We start from the raw sequence: 15,238 nt of genomic DNA, 5'->3' as shown, positions 1-15,238 counted from the left end.
AATCGTTTGGAAAAATTGCACAGAGTTTGTGTTGTATTTTCCATTCGCCTCAACAGGATGTGATACTAGAATTTGCTGGGTTGCATCACCCTTCACCATGAGGAATGTTCAGAACTCTGACCTTTCCTCTCCAGAGCAAGAGGCACTTCTGGAATTGATATCAAACCGCAGTTCCAAGGAACTTTTCAATGAAAAAACACTGACTGAGTTCTGGAGCCAAGCTGCAAAACTTGGGGGAAAGGCTATCGCAGCCTTACTGTCATTTGGTTCCACATACTTGTGCGAGAAGGCATTTTCTTCCACATGTATAAAAACTAAGGAAAGGAATTGCCTTCAGCTGGAACCTGACTTAATTCTGTCAGTAAGCACTCTCCAGCCACGACTGCAAAGATTAATGGCAGAGAAGCAGGCACAAGTTTCCCATTAAAAGTGTGGTAAATTGTGCTCGCTTCGTCAGCACATATACTAAAATTGGAACGATACAGAGAAGATTAAAAGTGTGGTAAATTGGTTCTTTTTTTCCCTGTTTTTGTTTGGTCAGTAAAGATTTTGACACCTTGCTCTGCCACTGGCGGTACTTGAATATTGTCATGTCCTAAAGGTGGTACTCTCCTCTGCCTCTGCACACGCACAGGGAGGGACGTGATTTTCTCCAGGCTGGGGTCTGGGCGGCGTAGCGCTGGACAATGGGAGGGAGGGAGGGAGGGAAGGAAGGAAGAGACAAAGAAGGAGGTAACAAAGGAAGGAAAGAAGGACAATGGGAGAGAGGGAGGGAAGGAGGGCACCCACCCCAGTCCCACCTCCTCCACCAGAGACCCATGGATTCCCCCCCCCCAGGCTCCCTGCAACCTAAGGGAGGGAGGGACAATGGAAGGGAGGAAGGGAAGGAGGAAGGAACAAAGGAGGTAAGAAAGAAAGGAAGGAAAGAAGGAAGGGACAATGGGAGAAAGAGAGGGCACCCACCCCACCCCAGCCCAACCCACCCCTCCACCAGAGACCCATGGATTCCCCCCACACAGGCACCCTGCAACCTGAGTGATGAGCTGTTCCCCTCCCCCCCGGCCATTGACTTTGCTTGTCAAAAAGTTGCAAAAGGTGATCACATGACTCTGGAACACTGTGACCGTCATAAGTATGAATCTGTTGCCAAGCATCCGAATGTAAATCACATGACCCTGGGGATGCTGCAACAGTCATAACTGTGAAAAATGGTCATAAGTCACTTTTTCCAATGCTGTCGTAACTTTGAACAGTCACTAAGCGAATTGTTGTAAGTCGAGGACTACCTGTACTTTTATCATTTTTTTTCTTTTGGTCATGTTTTTGACACCTTGCTGGGCGACTGGTGATATTTGGATAGTGCCTTATCCTAAAAGTGGCACAATGGGTAAAAAGGTTGAAAAGCCCTGGTCTACCAGAAGGGAAAACTGACCCTTCAAACTAATTGGAGAATGTGATTAATGACAGCAATAAAAGGAGGAGAATTGTGTTTGATATATTGTGCTACCAGGAAGGGAATTCAGATTCCAGCTTCCCTAGCAAGCATTGCCGATGTTATAGGGCTCTAATAAAAGACTTTTAAGGTAAACAATGCCTCAGAGTCCTTTGAAGAGCTCATCCGTCGGAAACTTGACAATTGTAGTATTTTGAATTTAATTTCAATAAAGTTCTCTCCTCCTGAAAGGTTACTTCACCGCTTCTGACTATGGGGGAATGGGAATGTAGTCCCGTCCCCTCACTTTTGGAGGTTGTTTGCTTTGGGGATCCTTCCCACGGACTAGTTGTAAAATAAGGGAGAGATCAAATACTCTCACCAGTTCCAAGCACGCTGTTCACTGTTGTTCTTGGTAGTGCTCTTGGAGTTTGGCTGCAGTAGCCTGGGCTAGAGTAGACGCTGGCATGCAGCTAGACTTTCTCCTGTTGGATTCAGAGGGAGGGCTTTCCCGGGATCAAACGAAGAGATTGCCATCGCTTCGTGATCAATGGGGCACCCCTCCTTCGCAGTCACCTCTATGGGGCGATTTTGGACCCATCTAGGGTCCCCCTGGCAGGGCGAAATTAGCTGTGGGGAGTGGAAGTCCACTCTCACACAGCCATGCACTACAAGCGCAAACCGGAAGTCCCCCCAAACCAGAAGTCCCCTAGAATAGCATACAGCTTGATGGTCTTGTTCCTCTGACCCTTTGATTACACTCTCACTAGACAGGTTTTTGAAAAAGACCTGCCACCTGCAGGATATTTGCATACCACCATACACTGAGAGGTGACTACTGGCGTGTTTGAAACAATGTTCTTCTGCTCCCCGCCTTGCCTGTTGGCATCGTCAGCTGGCTCGTCGGTCCAAGGAGCTGGTCTGGGGTATAGTGCTGTGGTTGGGCTGTGGTTTTGCACTCTGCATGATATACTGACCTTACAGTCCTTGGCAAGGTGTGATGTGGATGAGCAACACCTGAAGTAGATGTGATTCTCTTTTAGGAAGGCTTTATGGTTTTCTCTCTGAAGGCTCTACATTTCAGAAGAGGATGCGGCTTCTTATGGAGAGGGCACTGCTTCTCAGGGTCTCCACTTTTGCCATCTGGGTGAGAGGAGTCTGGTGACCTGTAAGGCGAATCTGATGAGGAGGGATGAGTTTTATACACTGCCATTGGTGACCTGTTCAACTTGGAGCCAGGAGGTCTGGTGTATGCCAGTATAAGGTCAAAACCAGGATCATTCATGACCTTCACTTGCTCTGAGACAAAGTCCAGAAATACGCTGAATGGTGGAAATGGCAGCTTGGATTTGTCTTATGCTTGAACCCGTACGTAACCCACTTGTGTTGTAGGTCATGAGGGGGCTTCAAGATTATGGGTCTAATCCCCCTGGCTGTGTCCAAGAAAGAGGCCTGGCAGATCACCCTTTTCTTTGGCAGCTTGTTGCTCTTGCAAGAAATCCTTTAGTTCTCTGAGCTTTTGGTATCCCCTGCTGGTTATCTTAGGGAAATCCTCAACTTTGTTAAATTGCCTCTTCAATTACCTCCGCTGAGCCACAACACTCCTCTAATCTTTCCCAGCTCATCTTAAGACCAGTTTCTGGCATTCTAGTTAATGTTCCTAATCCTCCTAGCATGCTGAGCAGAGTCTTTCCCAAGCCATTGGACTAAGAAGTCCATCTCCTTGGTGTATATTAAGTCTAGACCCCTTATTGTACTTTGGAAGGATGATCACCAGGCTCTTTCTGTCCTAATGCTGGCGGTGTGCAGATGATTCTTTTGATACCCTTTGATTCTTGTGGCGACAGGACGTCTTCTGCTGATCTTGAATGCTGGTACACGTGTTCTGAAGTGCGCTGCATAGAATCTTGCACCCCATGCTCTGAGCCTAGCATGTTGCTGGGGACACTACGCTCCTTGTCAAAGTCTGTAGTTGCTTCTAGGGCTTCTGCCACAGCAGCTGTTGCTTCCCTTTCTATGGGAAGTTTTTTCTTTGCCACTTCCAGGTGCTTGCTCTATCTTTAATTGCATGTCCTGGTCGGGAAAGGCGGCTTGTTTCTTGGCTGCTTCAGCCTTTGCACGGGCAATAGGGCCGTACTGCTGATGGTTGCTTGGTGCTACTGAGCATCTGCGACCTGCTCTTGCATGAGGATACTTGGTTGCAGGATATCGTGGCACAATTACAGAGATCGGTGGAAGCCCATGCCATATAAACTTAGAAATATCCATCTACCATTGTTTAAATGGAGTATCAGTTGCAAATATTGGTAATGTCTGAAACAAAAAAAGCATTTTTGCTAAAACAACTTAATTACAGAAATTCTATCCAATAATCATAATTGCAGTTTATCCCATCTCAGCAAACCCTTTTCGGATATCATTCCAAAGAGGCAGTTATTTTGAAACAGTGTTGCATTGGTATTTGCCAATATAACCCTCAAGTATTTCACCTTTTTTCTCAACCTTACAACTAGACTTTTTAGTCAATAGGTCACCATCTTGAGAGGTCATATTCTTAATAAGCATTGTTGCTTTGTTTAAAACCTGCCAAAACCCCAAATGGCAAAGGAGAAAACCAAGAATTAGACAAAAATTATTGCAAGATGCTAATGAAAAAGGAGGTTTGGGTTTACCAGATTTGAAATTGTATTTCGACACTTATTTGGTCTGGCTAAATGAGTGGGTGAATCTTCAGAATAAGAGGTTATGACTTAAAAGGGCAATGAATTAAGATTTAGATGGCACCACTATTTATGGTATGAAAAAGATAAAAGTAAATGTTGATTTTGTTAGTAATGCCATCCTAAGAGTTAGGAATAAATATAAAACAAGGTTTTCTGTGAAGAGGCCTCTTTGGCGAAACTGTGCTGAAGCCAGACTGGTGGACTTATAGTCTAATAATATATTTTAATTTTGGTGATTCTGCCCTTAAATCTAAGAAGTTAGAATAAGAAGAACGAATCTGCCATTGGTTTACATATTCATAATTGAAAGAGGCCGAGTGCTGGCATCTGGGCTGGTTGCAGTCTCTGTGAAACCTGGGACTCTCTTTTACTAGAAGCCTCTCTAGCTGCGCTCTTTGGTAAGAAAGTGGCTGGTAATAGCCGCTTGCTGGTTCAGGAATTCTGGGAGTTGAAATCCACGAGTCATAAAAGAGCCAAGGTTGCCTACCCTGATCCAGGCTGACAGTACATTTAGGTAAGCATGGACCAATAATATATTACCTCCACTCATTTGTACCAAGAGGAAGGTTTCCCCTTCCCTTCCTCCCCACTGATGTGAAAAGCAATAAAAATCTTTGATGGAGCCCTTCTGATGAACACCCCTGGAATATCTCAAATTAAACACTATCTGGACTGGATTTCAGGTGCCTTTTTAAACATTTAAGAACTCTTTTATCTGTCTTATGGCAGCAGCTATGAGGAAGAAATTATCCCTATGCCTCTGCATCTTTTTCCAAATGAATGTTCTACACCTGAAGCTATTAGATCTACTACCCGGAAAAAAGAAGGGGGGGAGAGGAGGAGGGGAAAACAGGAGCAGAAATCTTCCATTTTTTCCTAATCACTTTTTTGGGTGCATATTTAGTAGTTTGGAAGGCGAGAAAATGAAAGTTTCTCCCTATTCTGTTGATGGAAAAAGGTAAACATAATTCTATTGCTCCAGTCAAATTAGCATCTGCATGTTAGTAATGATTATGAGAGGAAATAAGAGACTAGGAATTCCAATTATGAATTATTCATGTAAGCAGAATTGCGCAGCACTGCAGTTTTAAAGTTTCTAACTTAACTAATATTTAAGGCTTTGCCAGCAACATCTTGGGGGGGGGGGTGGTGGTGGTTAAAAAAAGGTCAGAATAGTTGCCAGGCCACAACTACTCAGCCAAAAACCTGCCCCTTTTGACATGCATTGCACACAAACATAGGTGGAACTGTGGCCATGATCTTGACTCTTTAAAAGACCCTCCCTTACAGAAGCCTCTAGGGCAGGGGTCTTCAAACTTGGCCCTTTTATGACTTGCCTACCCCTGGGCTACACAGTCTGCAGACAGCCTTGCAAGCGGCTATTACCAGCCACTCACTTACCACAGAGGTAAAACTAAAGGAAAACAAACAGGGTAGGCCCAGCCTGCCTAAATGTACGTAGGGTAGGAGCAGCTAACCGGCCGTGCTCGAAAATGGATCCAAGCTGCATGCTGGAGAACTGCGAAGGGGGCTTCCCTGCCCGGGGAAGAGAGGCCGGAACGACCTCCCTCCCTTCCTTTCTCTCTCCCGTCAAGGCTTGCAACAGGAAGTGACGTGACAGGGAAAGGCACGGGCCAGAACGGCAAACGCTGGACCGAACGACCTGGCCTGCTTAGCTTCTGAGCCCAGGCGTGGTAGTCCCAAGGCTGCCACCTGCCGAGGCAAAATGCAACAAGACTATACACCGCGTAGGGCAGGGGTCTTCAAACTTGGCCCTTTTATGACTTGTGGACTTCAACTCCCAGAATTCCTCAGCCAGCATGCCTGGCTGAGGAATTCTGGGAATTGAAGTCCACAAGTCACAAAAGAGCCAAGTTTGAAAACCCCTGGCGTAGGGCTAACGGTGTGAAGTCCAAAAATCCCGACGTCCAATAGAAGACTGCAAAATGTGGTAATTGTTGTGTTTTTTGCTCGTTCTACTGAGCGGCAGAGCGATGTAGGGGTTTTTTTGGGGGGGAAACGACAGGAATCTTCAGACTTTACCTCTATTATTACCTGTTTAAATAGCTCTACGTTTCCATCAACCCGGAAGCTATACAAAAAAAAGCGAGCGTTGTATTTTTTCCCCCCTCTCTAGATTTATGTTGCTGCATTCGCGTTTCTTCTGCTTCCGGGGTAGGAAGACGTCCCGTCATTGGCTGGGCGAGCAGACCAATCCTGAGGGCTCTGGGAGGCCGGGCAGAATCGACGGGAAAGTTCGAGAGGGGAATCTCTGCGGCTGCGCCAACGCCTGACCCTGACCATCAAATAAGCTGGTGCTCTGCTCAGAGATGGAGGAGGTGAGAAAGGGGGGGGGAGTTCTGTCCCTGCAGGGAGATCCATATCCGAGCTGGCGGGATGGGGAACAACCCTTCGCTGGCCTGGGCGTGGCGGGGGCGGGCGTGTTGGATGGTGGGTTTAGGGCAGGGGTAGGCAACCTTGCCTCTTTTATGACTCATGGACTTCAACTCCCAGAATTCCTGAGCCAGCTGTGCTGGCTCAGGAATTCTGGGAGTTGAAGTCCATGAGTCATAAAAGAGGCAAGGTTGCCTACCTCTGGTTTAGGGGCATCACCTGGGCTTAGGATGCCAGACAAGTCAGCGGAGGGATGCTCTTGCACAGAGGTGGACCCCTTTGAATATAGATGATAGAACCAGAATGTTTCTGGTTCAGAATTTATTACAACTTCCCCCCCCCCCCCTTCGGTCAGGCTTGATTCCTGGCCGCTGGCTGGACAAGTCCCTGCAGTTTTCTTGGCAAGGTTTTTCTGAAGTGATTTGACAGTGCCTCCTTGCTAGCGCTAAAAGAGAAGGGGACTGTCCCAGCTGGCTTTGTGTCTTAAGTCAGGACTAGCATTCCTGGTCTCTTGGTTTCTAGCCTGGTGCCTTAACCACTACGCGGAAGTGGTTCTCTGGTTCAGATTTTAGGTGGCCTTAAAACCACTTCATCTCCTTGCCACAGTCCGTCTCTTCATTCTGTGGGTAAGTTCTCTTTTTGCGGGACAACGGTCAGTGTTGCTGTGCTCTCCATTTAAGTAACTAGAATGCTGTTGTAATTCTTTCTAAATGTCGGTAGCCTGGTTTTAGCCTTTAGTTTGTCTCTGGGGTTTGATCTTTATTGTCCCACTGTTTATAAGCTTGCCCATCAAGCAGATGTTGATAGAATGTTTGATAGAAATGCTAATTTGTATAATCAATGTATTCCATGCAGCTGCAGAAAGATTTGGAAGAGGTGAAGGAGCTTTTGAAAACGGCAACAAGAAAGAGAGTATGTGACTTTCTGCTGGCAGAAAAAAACAAAATAGAGAGAGAAATCAAGAATTGGCAGCCACTCAAACTAAAAGCTGAAGGATCTGAAGAAGAAAAACCAATAGTCACTGGATATACAGTGAAAATCAACAATTATGGTAGGAATGGATTTATTTTTCCTCATTACAGAATGCAGTAGAAGAAAATATTGTAGCCGTCACAGTACTACAATAAGCTACATAAATTGCTTCAAACCTACATTTCAATCCAGGAGTGATTTGCATTGATATTAATAATTGTTACAAAACCCCTTTTTGAAAATACCAGAGATAAATCATCTATTTTTTTGTATTGAATCCAGTACAGATTAGATAGGAGGAGTGATATTAAATCTGTACCTCAAACTGTATAAGATGTGTAACTCAATTTTTCCCATTGGAAACAGTCATACATGCTATGCTAATGCTAACTTGGGAAAATAGTGAATTTTCTTGACATTAGCATAGAAAGCAGACTCTGATGTCTTTGTATGGAACAAAAAGTCAAGAAAACCAGCACGATAAAAGTGTGAGTTGTACTGAGGTAATTCTGAAGATCAGTTCTAAGAGCATGATGTTTCAGCTCTGTTGCAGCTCTTTTTCAATATCAAGTGAAGTCATAGAACTGTAGATCCAATTTGGTACCTTTGTTCCAAAATGATTTAAAAAATATTCTATGGGATCAGGGAGGCAAGGGAGTAATCAGAAGAATTATTGTCAGGAAAAGCTAAAGAAGCTTGACTAAATTTTGAATATAGTTGGAGTTGAAAAGATGCCAAGATGCTCATACCACAGTTATTAGGACTTTAGACTGGATCTTTGAGGTGTTCAGTCTCTTTAGTGAGAATGCTGCAAATCTTTGAAAAGGTAGGTAGTAACTTCTACTCTATAAAGATAGTTATAGGAGCAAGAACATAATTATTCCCTGTGCTGTTGGCTAATTCAAAAATAGTTTGGTAATCTTAAGAGCCAGAGATGTGATAGCATTATTGGCCTTCACCCCAAGGCTTAAGTTTAGATTATACTTCCAAATTTCCTGACAGAACAATTAATCAGTGGAACAACCTGCCTCCAGAAGTTGTGAATGCTCCAACATTGGAAGTTTTTAAGAAGAGACTGGACAGCCATTTGTCTGAAATGGTATAGGGTTTCCTGCCTGAGCAAGGGGTTGGACTAGAATCTTATTGTTATATTTAGATGCCTTGATTTGTTCTGTATTGAAAAAAATGTCTTCCAGCAGTGGTCCAACTTGAAAATCTTATAAATGAAAACCACTACTTTTGTTTGGGCAAAGCTGATGACAAGGCTTTATTCCTTGTATGAGGAAATGGTTTGGAAGCTCCATATAAGCCTACTAGTGAGGTAATGGGGTTGTTTCATCACTATAAAAGAGAAGTGAAACAAGCTTTGGAGAATGGAATTCTGTTTTTGTCAGAGTTTGAAATACAAATGGATATAAAGATTGAAGCAAGCTAGTACTCTTGCTTAAATACTTTTTAAATGGGATTTAGGACAGAAAAGTAACTGAAAAGGCATGTCTAACCTGTATTGAGATATGCAGTCTTCATAATCAAAGGGAGAAACTGAGAGTCAACAACTTTAGATGTCAGTTTTATCCATATCCTATTTCTAGGCATTGAATCAAATGCTGCCTTTAAATTAATAATAGTGATGTTATAAAATAGCTAGAATATTTTTCCAGTAGATAGGGGACTCAATACAGTGGCATCAGCCAATTGGGATATATCCAGTAACTGGATTATAATCTACTTCTTATGTTTAGGAGGCCAGTTGTGTAATAATTTGCTGGATTCATTTTATCTCCTTTCTTGTAATTTAACCTGAAGTTGACCTCCAGTTTGTAAAGATTTGTAAAGAGAGAAATGTATGAGTGGATAAGTTGTCAGTACCAGTGCTTTTTTTTTGTTTAAAAAAAAAAAGATGCCGGAACTCATACACGTCATACAACCCGACTTGCCTACCCTACAAGGTTCCATCCAAAAAAGGTGCCGGAACTCCGTTCTGGACGTTCTATGACAAAAAAAAGCCCTGACTGTGACCCATTTGCTTTTGATAGTTTCAGTGTGGGAAAATGGAGATAACTGGAAGATCATGTGAGGAGTTTATTCTTTTTGATACTTTGCCCTTAGAAATGCTAAATGTTGAATTCTTTCAACTGAATCTTGAAATGTTCTAGAAACCAGTGCAGCTGACCAAGCACTGTATGCCTTGATTATATTGACTGGCTAATTAAATCATCAGCTCAAATGTGAAAATTGTTAAATGCAGATATATAAAAACCACGGTTTCTGATATGGTAGGTATGTGAGGAACAGGATTGCTCCACAGAGCCTGTTTAAATGTGATTGAAGGAACTATTCAGTTTGAGGCAGTGAAGTGCACAGAAGACTGCTTTATTTGATTTTTTTTTAGATTCTAGGCTGCAATTCATTTTATATAATAACGTTGAAAGGACCTTAATTGAAACAAATACCTTCAAAGGTTTGCATCATCCTATTTCTGTGGGTGGGGTTATCTTTCTAGTCTTTATTTTTATGTCTAATAGGATTTTTAAAGCTTGTTTCAGAATTAAAATGAACTTAGATTTTGGCACACAAATCTAATAAATTTTACATAAATAAACGCATTGAAATGTTATTTAAAACCAGTATTCCCTTTTTAATATCCAAAATGCTTTTTTTCATTCCTTTAGCATGGGATCAGTCTGATAAATTTGTGAAAATCTATGTCACATTAAGTGGTGTTCAACATCTGCCAGCTGAGAATGTTCAGGTGCACTTTACAGAAAGGTGGGCTTTCGTTTTTTTGATACAATGTGTAAGCAACATCGGGGCTGTTGCTACTACTATTGGCTTTCACAGAGATGAGGAAACTGATCCCTCCTCTTATATAGAAAGAAGAGATGACTTCTCTTCCCAGTGTATGGTTTTACTGATAGCATGTTATACCACCTGCTGCTGCTTCCAACCTTTATAAAAAGGGAAAAAAAGACCACCTCTCCCTTAAAGGTATACTTGCTTATTAAACAAAGCTTAGTCTAGTGATAACTATGGTTAGGATATTTGCCGACAATGCCAGAATAGTCATAATCATGCCTAAGATAACCACAAAGCCAACATCATGTAACATGGTAAAGGAGGTCCACTGCCAGCAACCAATCAACTATCCTAGTAGCTTGGCTATATAACCAATGTTTATTTTTGTTCCACTGTTTAGTTAGAATAATCCTGATCACTGTTGGTTACATGAGTGCCATTATACAAGACCAGAGGAAAAGAGAGAATTCTGTTCAAAACCAGGATTGTGTCCCCTTTGATACTAGGTTATCCCATACTGTTTTTGGTTTATTTCTGATAGAGCCATTATATATAACAACTTAAATGTATGGCTGCCACTCAAGTTGTAATCTTGCTAGGGTCTTACCCATCCATATTTAACCATTTTTTAGACACTCAGCTATATTAAATTTTAGGCCCAAATGAACCTACAGCTTTTTTCCCCTTTTTTGCCATTAGGGTGGCTTCTTCTTGATGTTTATTTGATGTAATTGTTCATTAGAAAATTCTGATTAATTTCTTATCCTCTTAGTTCATTTCATCTGCTGGTGACAAATTTAAACAACAAAAATTATACAATGACGTTCAACAACCTTCTGAAACCAATCTTAGCTAAAACCAGCTCATGGAAGGTCAGTATATCTGATGTAGTCAATTTTAATACTGTTCATATACATTTATACATAACATATTTTATGTGGTTTGGGCTTAATATGGAGCTTGTAATTTGTGGTTTATTCAATGAACAATGGTTAAAAAATCTAAGGTGTAGAATGAAGCAAAACCCTGACTTTTAAGTTGATTTCTGCTTTCTGGTGTTTTCCTGTAAATTAAGTTTTATCACTAGATTGTCTATTTCTTTGGTAGATTGATAGGCAATTACCCTTGCAGTTCCTATTCCCAAAGAGCATTTTTATTTTTCTTAGTCCTGAGTAAGAGGGAACCAGCTCCTAAATATCATAGGACTAATTCTGAGTGAATTGGTAAATCTTACTTGGAGCACTATTTCCCCTGGCAGAGTTTTCTTCATCTTGCAAAGGTGTAAAAAAAACACAACTAAAATCATTCATGTCACATCCAGGTTCATCATTCTTAGAAAGTGTAGTCTCAGTTTTGAGAATAGGAAGTCTCTTCTGCCTAGAACAACTTGATCAATCCAGTGCCATTCACAAATGGAGACTTGTACCTAATGCTTTCATGTTGCAATTATTAAAGCAGTGACAGATATAGAGGGGAATCGTGGAAAGATAAGTAACCTGTGGTTTTGAATTTCATGAACAGCATTTAAACTTCTTAAATTATGGGGTTTTTTATATTCTACAAGATTACAAAAGTAAATTATTTTAAATAATATATCTACATTGGATTTTGAAAATAATCCAAACAAGTTCCTTTCTGGTAATTCTGGCTTCTTGCATTATTTTGAATTCTGCCTTCCTCCTTCTTACAGATCAAAACTGATATGATCTTGATATTATGTAAGAAGCAGCAAGAAGAAAAATGGGAGTGCCTAACACAGGTTGAAAAAGAAACTAAGGAAAAAGAGTAAGTGTCCCTTCATTTGCTTGTTCCAGCAGTATGATATTGCTGTTACTATTGAAAAAGTCTTGCAAGCTAAAATTCAATAAACAAAGATTCCTTTAATCCTTGTAACACATGGAAGATGAACAGATTTTAAATATTTATACTTATCCTGTTCTTGCTCTTAAAAAACGTGGTGGGGAAAAAAATCCAGATTTCTATAGAAATTGCATTTTATGGCCAGTTGCTGGAACATGCTTACTAAAAAAACCCCAAATCTTTTATACAGGCAATTTTTATACTGAATATATTGAATATCAGAGTGATACATGATGGCATTCCCCTCCTACATGAAAAAATATAACTAAACATTATTTAAATTAGTATTGGTTGTATTTTAGCAGCTTTTAGTATAATACAATGTGCACAAAACAGTTTAATAAACTGAACTTTTTAATCTTACCAAATGCATATGAATGAATGTCTATTACTAGATCTCCAGAGCTATTGCATTAGTTAAGTTTTGGGAGATGTGTGAGAAGAAACAAGTTAGGTACTGAAAAATATTTTACTCCATGATGTTTGTTTTAATCAAATTATTTTTTCAAATGACAAGTTCAGTCTGGTGCAGAAGGACTTAAGATGATAAGCTTTATTGGCACCTTTTTCTGTGAGCACACTGACACATTAAAAATTGAAATACTGATGCCCGCTCTTTTTTTTATTAAAGAGTTTTACAAAAACAAAATTTTACAATATATCCCCAAATCCCTCCCACCCCAAACCCCCCCCCACTTCCCCCCCCCACTTCCCAGAGCTAAATACAGGATTATAGTTACAATAATCATATTCTAAATAAAAATTATGCATAATATACAATTATCCAAATTCATAATGTGCTTTAACTCCCCTTTAATATAACTACAAACAACGTGCCAATAACAATATCCCACTAAAATCTACTCATAAGCTAAATGGAACTTTTTAGTCCCATATTTGTTCTGAATATAATTTATCCATCTCCTCCAAACTGAAATATATCTTTCCTGTGAATGATCTTTCAAATAAGCAGAAATCTTAGACATTTTTGCAAGATTCGAAACTTTAAACACCCATTCTTCTATAGAGGGCAAACTATCCTTCCAATATTGTCCCACCAGTAACCGTGCTGCTGTTATCATGTTCAACATCAGGTTAGTTTCTTTAACATCACAATCTACAACAATACCCAATAGAAACAATTGTGGAGAAAACTTTATCTTTCTCTTAAAAATCTTTTGAATGTTCCACCAAATTTTAATCCAAAAAGCTTTTATATTTCTACAAGTCCACCACATGTGAAAATAGGTAGCTTCTAAACTGCCCGCTCTTGAAAGAATACACATATACCTCTCTCTCTCTCTCTACACACCCACATATACACACACAGAGAGAGATGGATTATAGATAAATCACAGGCCATAAGATTACAATGTTAAATATTTGAGCATTCAGCTCTTGTTATGGAATGTATTAAACTCAATACATGACAGCATAATATTTTCCTGTCCACGTACATCCTTTAGGAAAGCTTCCTATGATACATCTGACCCCAATGAAGGATTGATGAATCTACTGAAAAAGATGTATGCAGAAGGAGATGATGAGATGAAGAGAACAATTAACAAAGCGTGGGTGGAGAGTCGCGAAAAGCAATCCAAAGATTTGCCATTAGACATTTGAACAAATGTTGAAGATCGTGCTTGCCAATTTAATCTACATTTTATGTATGGAGGTTCTGTTGCAATATTCTGTTCAGAGAACATGTGCTTTATATAGCCATCTTCAAAGCAAAGACTACAAAATTTATGTTTTAAGATTGGAGATGGGAAATAAAATATACTGTAAAACCTCATGTCTCCTTAAATGTTTGTCTTTCCAGCACCTCTTGGCAATTCCCAGACTGTTACATATTCAAGTACACAGTGATAAATAATCTTAGGTAAATGATTCCAGTTTCTCAGATAAAAGTTGAAATACTGATTCTTCAGATGAGGTTAGCCTAGAAAGGAAACCTCCAGTTTTCTGAGAAGTATGGGCTTAGGGAATTGTATTGCATCACAATAAAGTGATATACTTAGATATCAAGCAAGATGATAAGTTATCAGGATGATGTACAATTATGATAAATATAAAATCCTCTCATATGTTCCTTTAGTCAATCACTAGCTTAAAACAGCAACCAGACAAAAATCGTGCAATAGAACAAATATAAACTAGTTAATACCAAATCTATGCAAGTTCTTGAACATTTGGATTTAATAAACTATGCTACAAATATAGTATAAAACAGATTAAAACTAAGATTAAAACTCAGAGCTAGTATTTTGTCTCTGTCAACTAATGGGAAATTATTGCAAAGTTATTAGGCTGAGAAACTGATGGGTGGTTTTAATTAGAGGAAAAGAGTTCAGCTTAATGACAGTAATAATGATTAATCTTTTTCAGTGTATTTGCTTATCCATAAATTTTGATTGCTGCTACATAAAAAATACAGTACATTATGATGTCCTATCCGACGAGAAGATCTGTAGGTAGGCTTTCGTTTTGACATATACCAGTGCCAGCAGCTGGGAAGAGGCTGAGAAAAAGATCTGAGAAATGTCAGGTCTGTAGCACTGGTCTTCAAAAGAACAGTTTCTGACAAACATGGAGGGAAGCTAGATTGGCTTTTCCAATGGTTTAAAATCCCTGTGAAGTATCCAGGAAGAATGGGAAATGCTATGAAACGAGATAAGATATAATTGCGAACAATTCCTATGAGGAAAAGCAAGAAAAATCTGAAGAAGCCAGCACTGTGATGATATATGCAGAACTCTCTAAAAGGTCACGCAGGGTAAAGGAAAACTCAATAAATTTAAGACCTGCCAGCTTGACATCTATACTGGCCAAGTCTTTAAACAGACTATCAGGCAATAAGTTTATGAGCGCTTGGCTAGATAGGGTACAATTAAGAGGAGCCAGCATGGGTTTGTCAGAAGTTGTACTAGACTATCTCTTGATAATTACTATCTAGCAAAACCTTTGAGAGAGCGCCTCATGGTTTTCCCCTTCACTAAAACGGTAAGATATAAACTAAATGCCACTACTGTTAGATGAACTCACAGTAGGCTGAATGATT

The 15,238-nt window shown here is 40.3% G+C and overlaps 1 protein-coding gene and 1 long non-coding RNA gene across 4 annotated transcripts; one reads left to right on the top strand and one right to left on the bottom strand.

Moving 5' to 3' along the window:
• Positions 1-1,209: 1,209 nt before the first annotated feature.
• LOC308666889 lies at positions 1,210-5,736 on the bottom strand. Of its 2 annotated transcripts, none has more exons than XR_014026185.1 (2): positions 5,634-5,736; positions 1,210-3,745 (listed from the first exon to the last, which is right to left on the bottom strand). It is a non-coding gene; the product is annotated as an uncharacterized lncRNA (long non-coding RNA). The 2 variants fall into 2 exon arrangements; XR_014026186.1 differs by having other exon boundaries at positions 5,557-5,651.
• Positions 5,737-6,350: 614 nt separating this feature from the next.
• CACYBP (calcyclin binding protein) lies at positions 6,351-13,972 on the top strand (the record flags this gene model as incomplete). 2 transcript variants are annotated; one of them, XM_081325376.1, is made up of 6 exons in its annotated part: positions 6,351-6,494; positions 7,405-7,600; positions 10,194-10,290; positions 11,090-11,189; positions 12,008-12,102; positions 13,644-13,972. In XM_081325376.1, 6 exons carry the CDS (start codon positions 6,486-6,488, stop codon positions 13,798-13,800), a joined length of 654 nt encoding a protein of 217 aa, XP_081181502.1. In that variant the 3' UTR covers positions 13,801-13,972. The 2 variants fall into 2 exon arrangements, with proteins under 2 accessions (XP_081181502.1, XP_081181501.1); XM_081325375.1 differs by lacking the exon at positions 6,351-6,494 and having other exon boundaries at positions 7,390-7,600.
• Positions 13,973-15,238: the final 1,266 nt, after the last annotated feature.

This window comes from Vipera berus (assembly GCF_964194415.1).
Source record: "Vipera berus genome assembly, chromosome: 3".
Taxonomy (NCBI): domain Eukaryota; kingdom Metazoa; phylum Chordata; class Lepidosauria; order Squamata; family Viperidae; genus Vipera; species Vipera berus.
The sequence above is the reverse complement of the archived record's forward strand: the minus strand, read 5'-3'. Positions and strand labels throughout refer to the sequence as shown.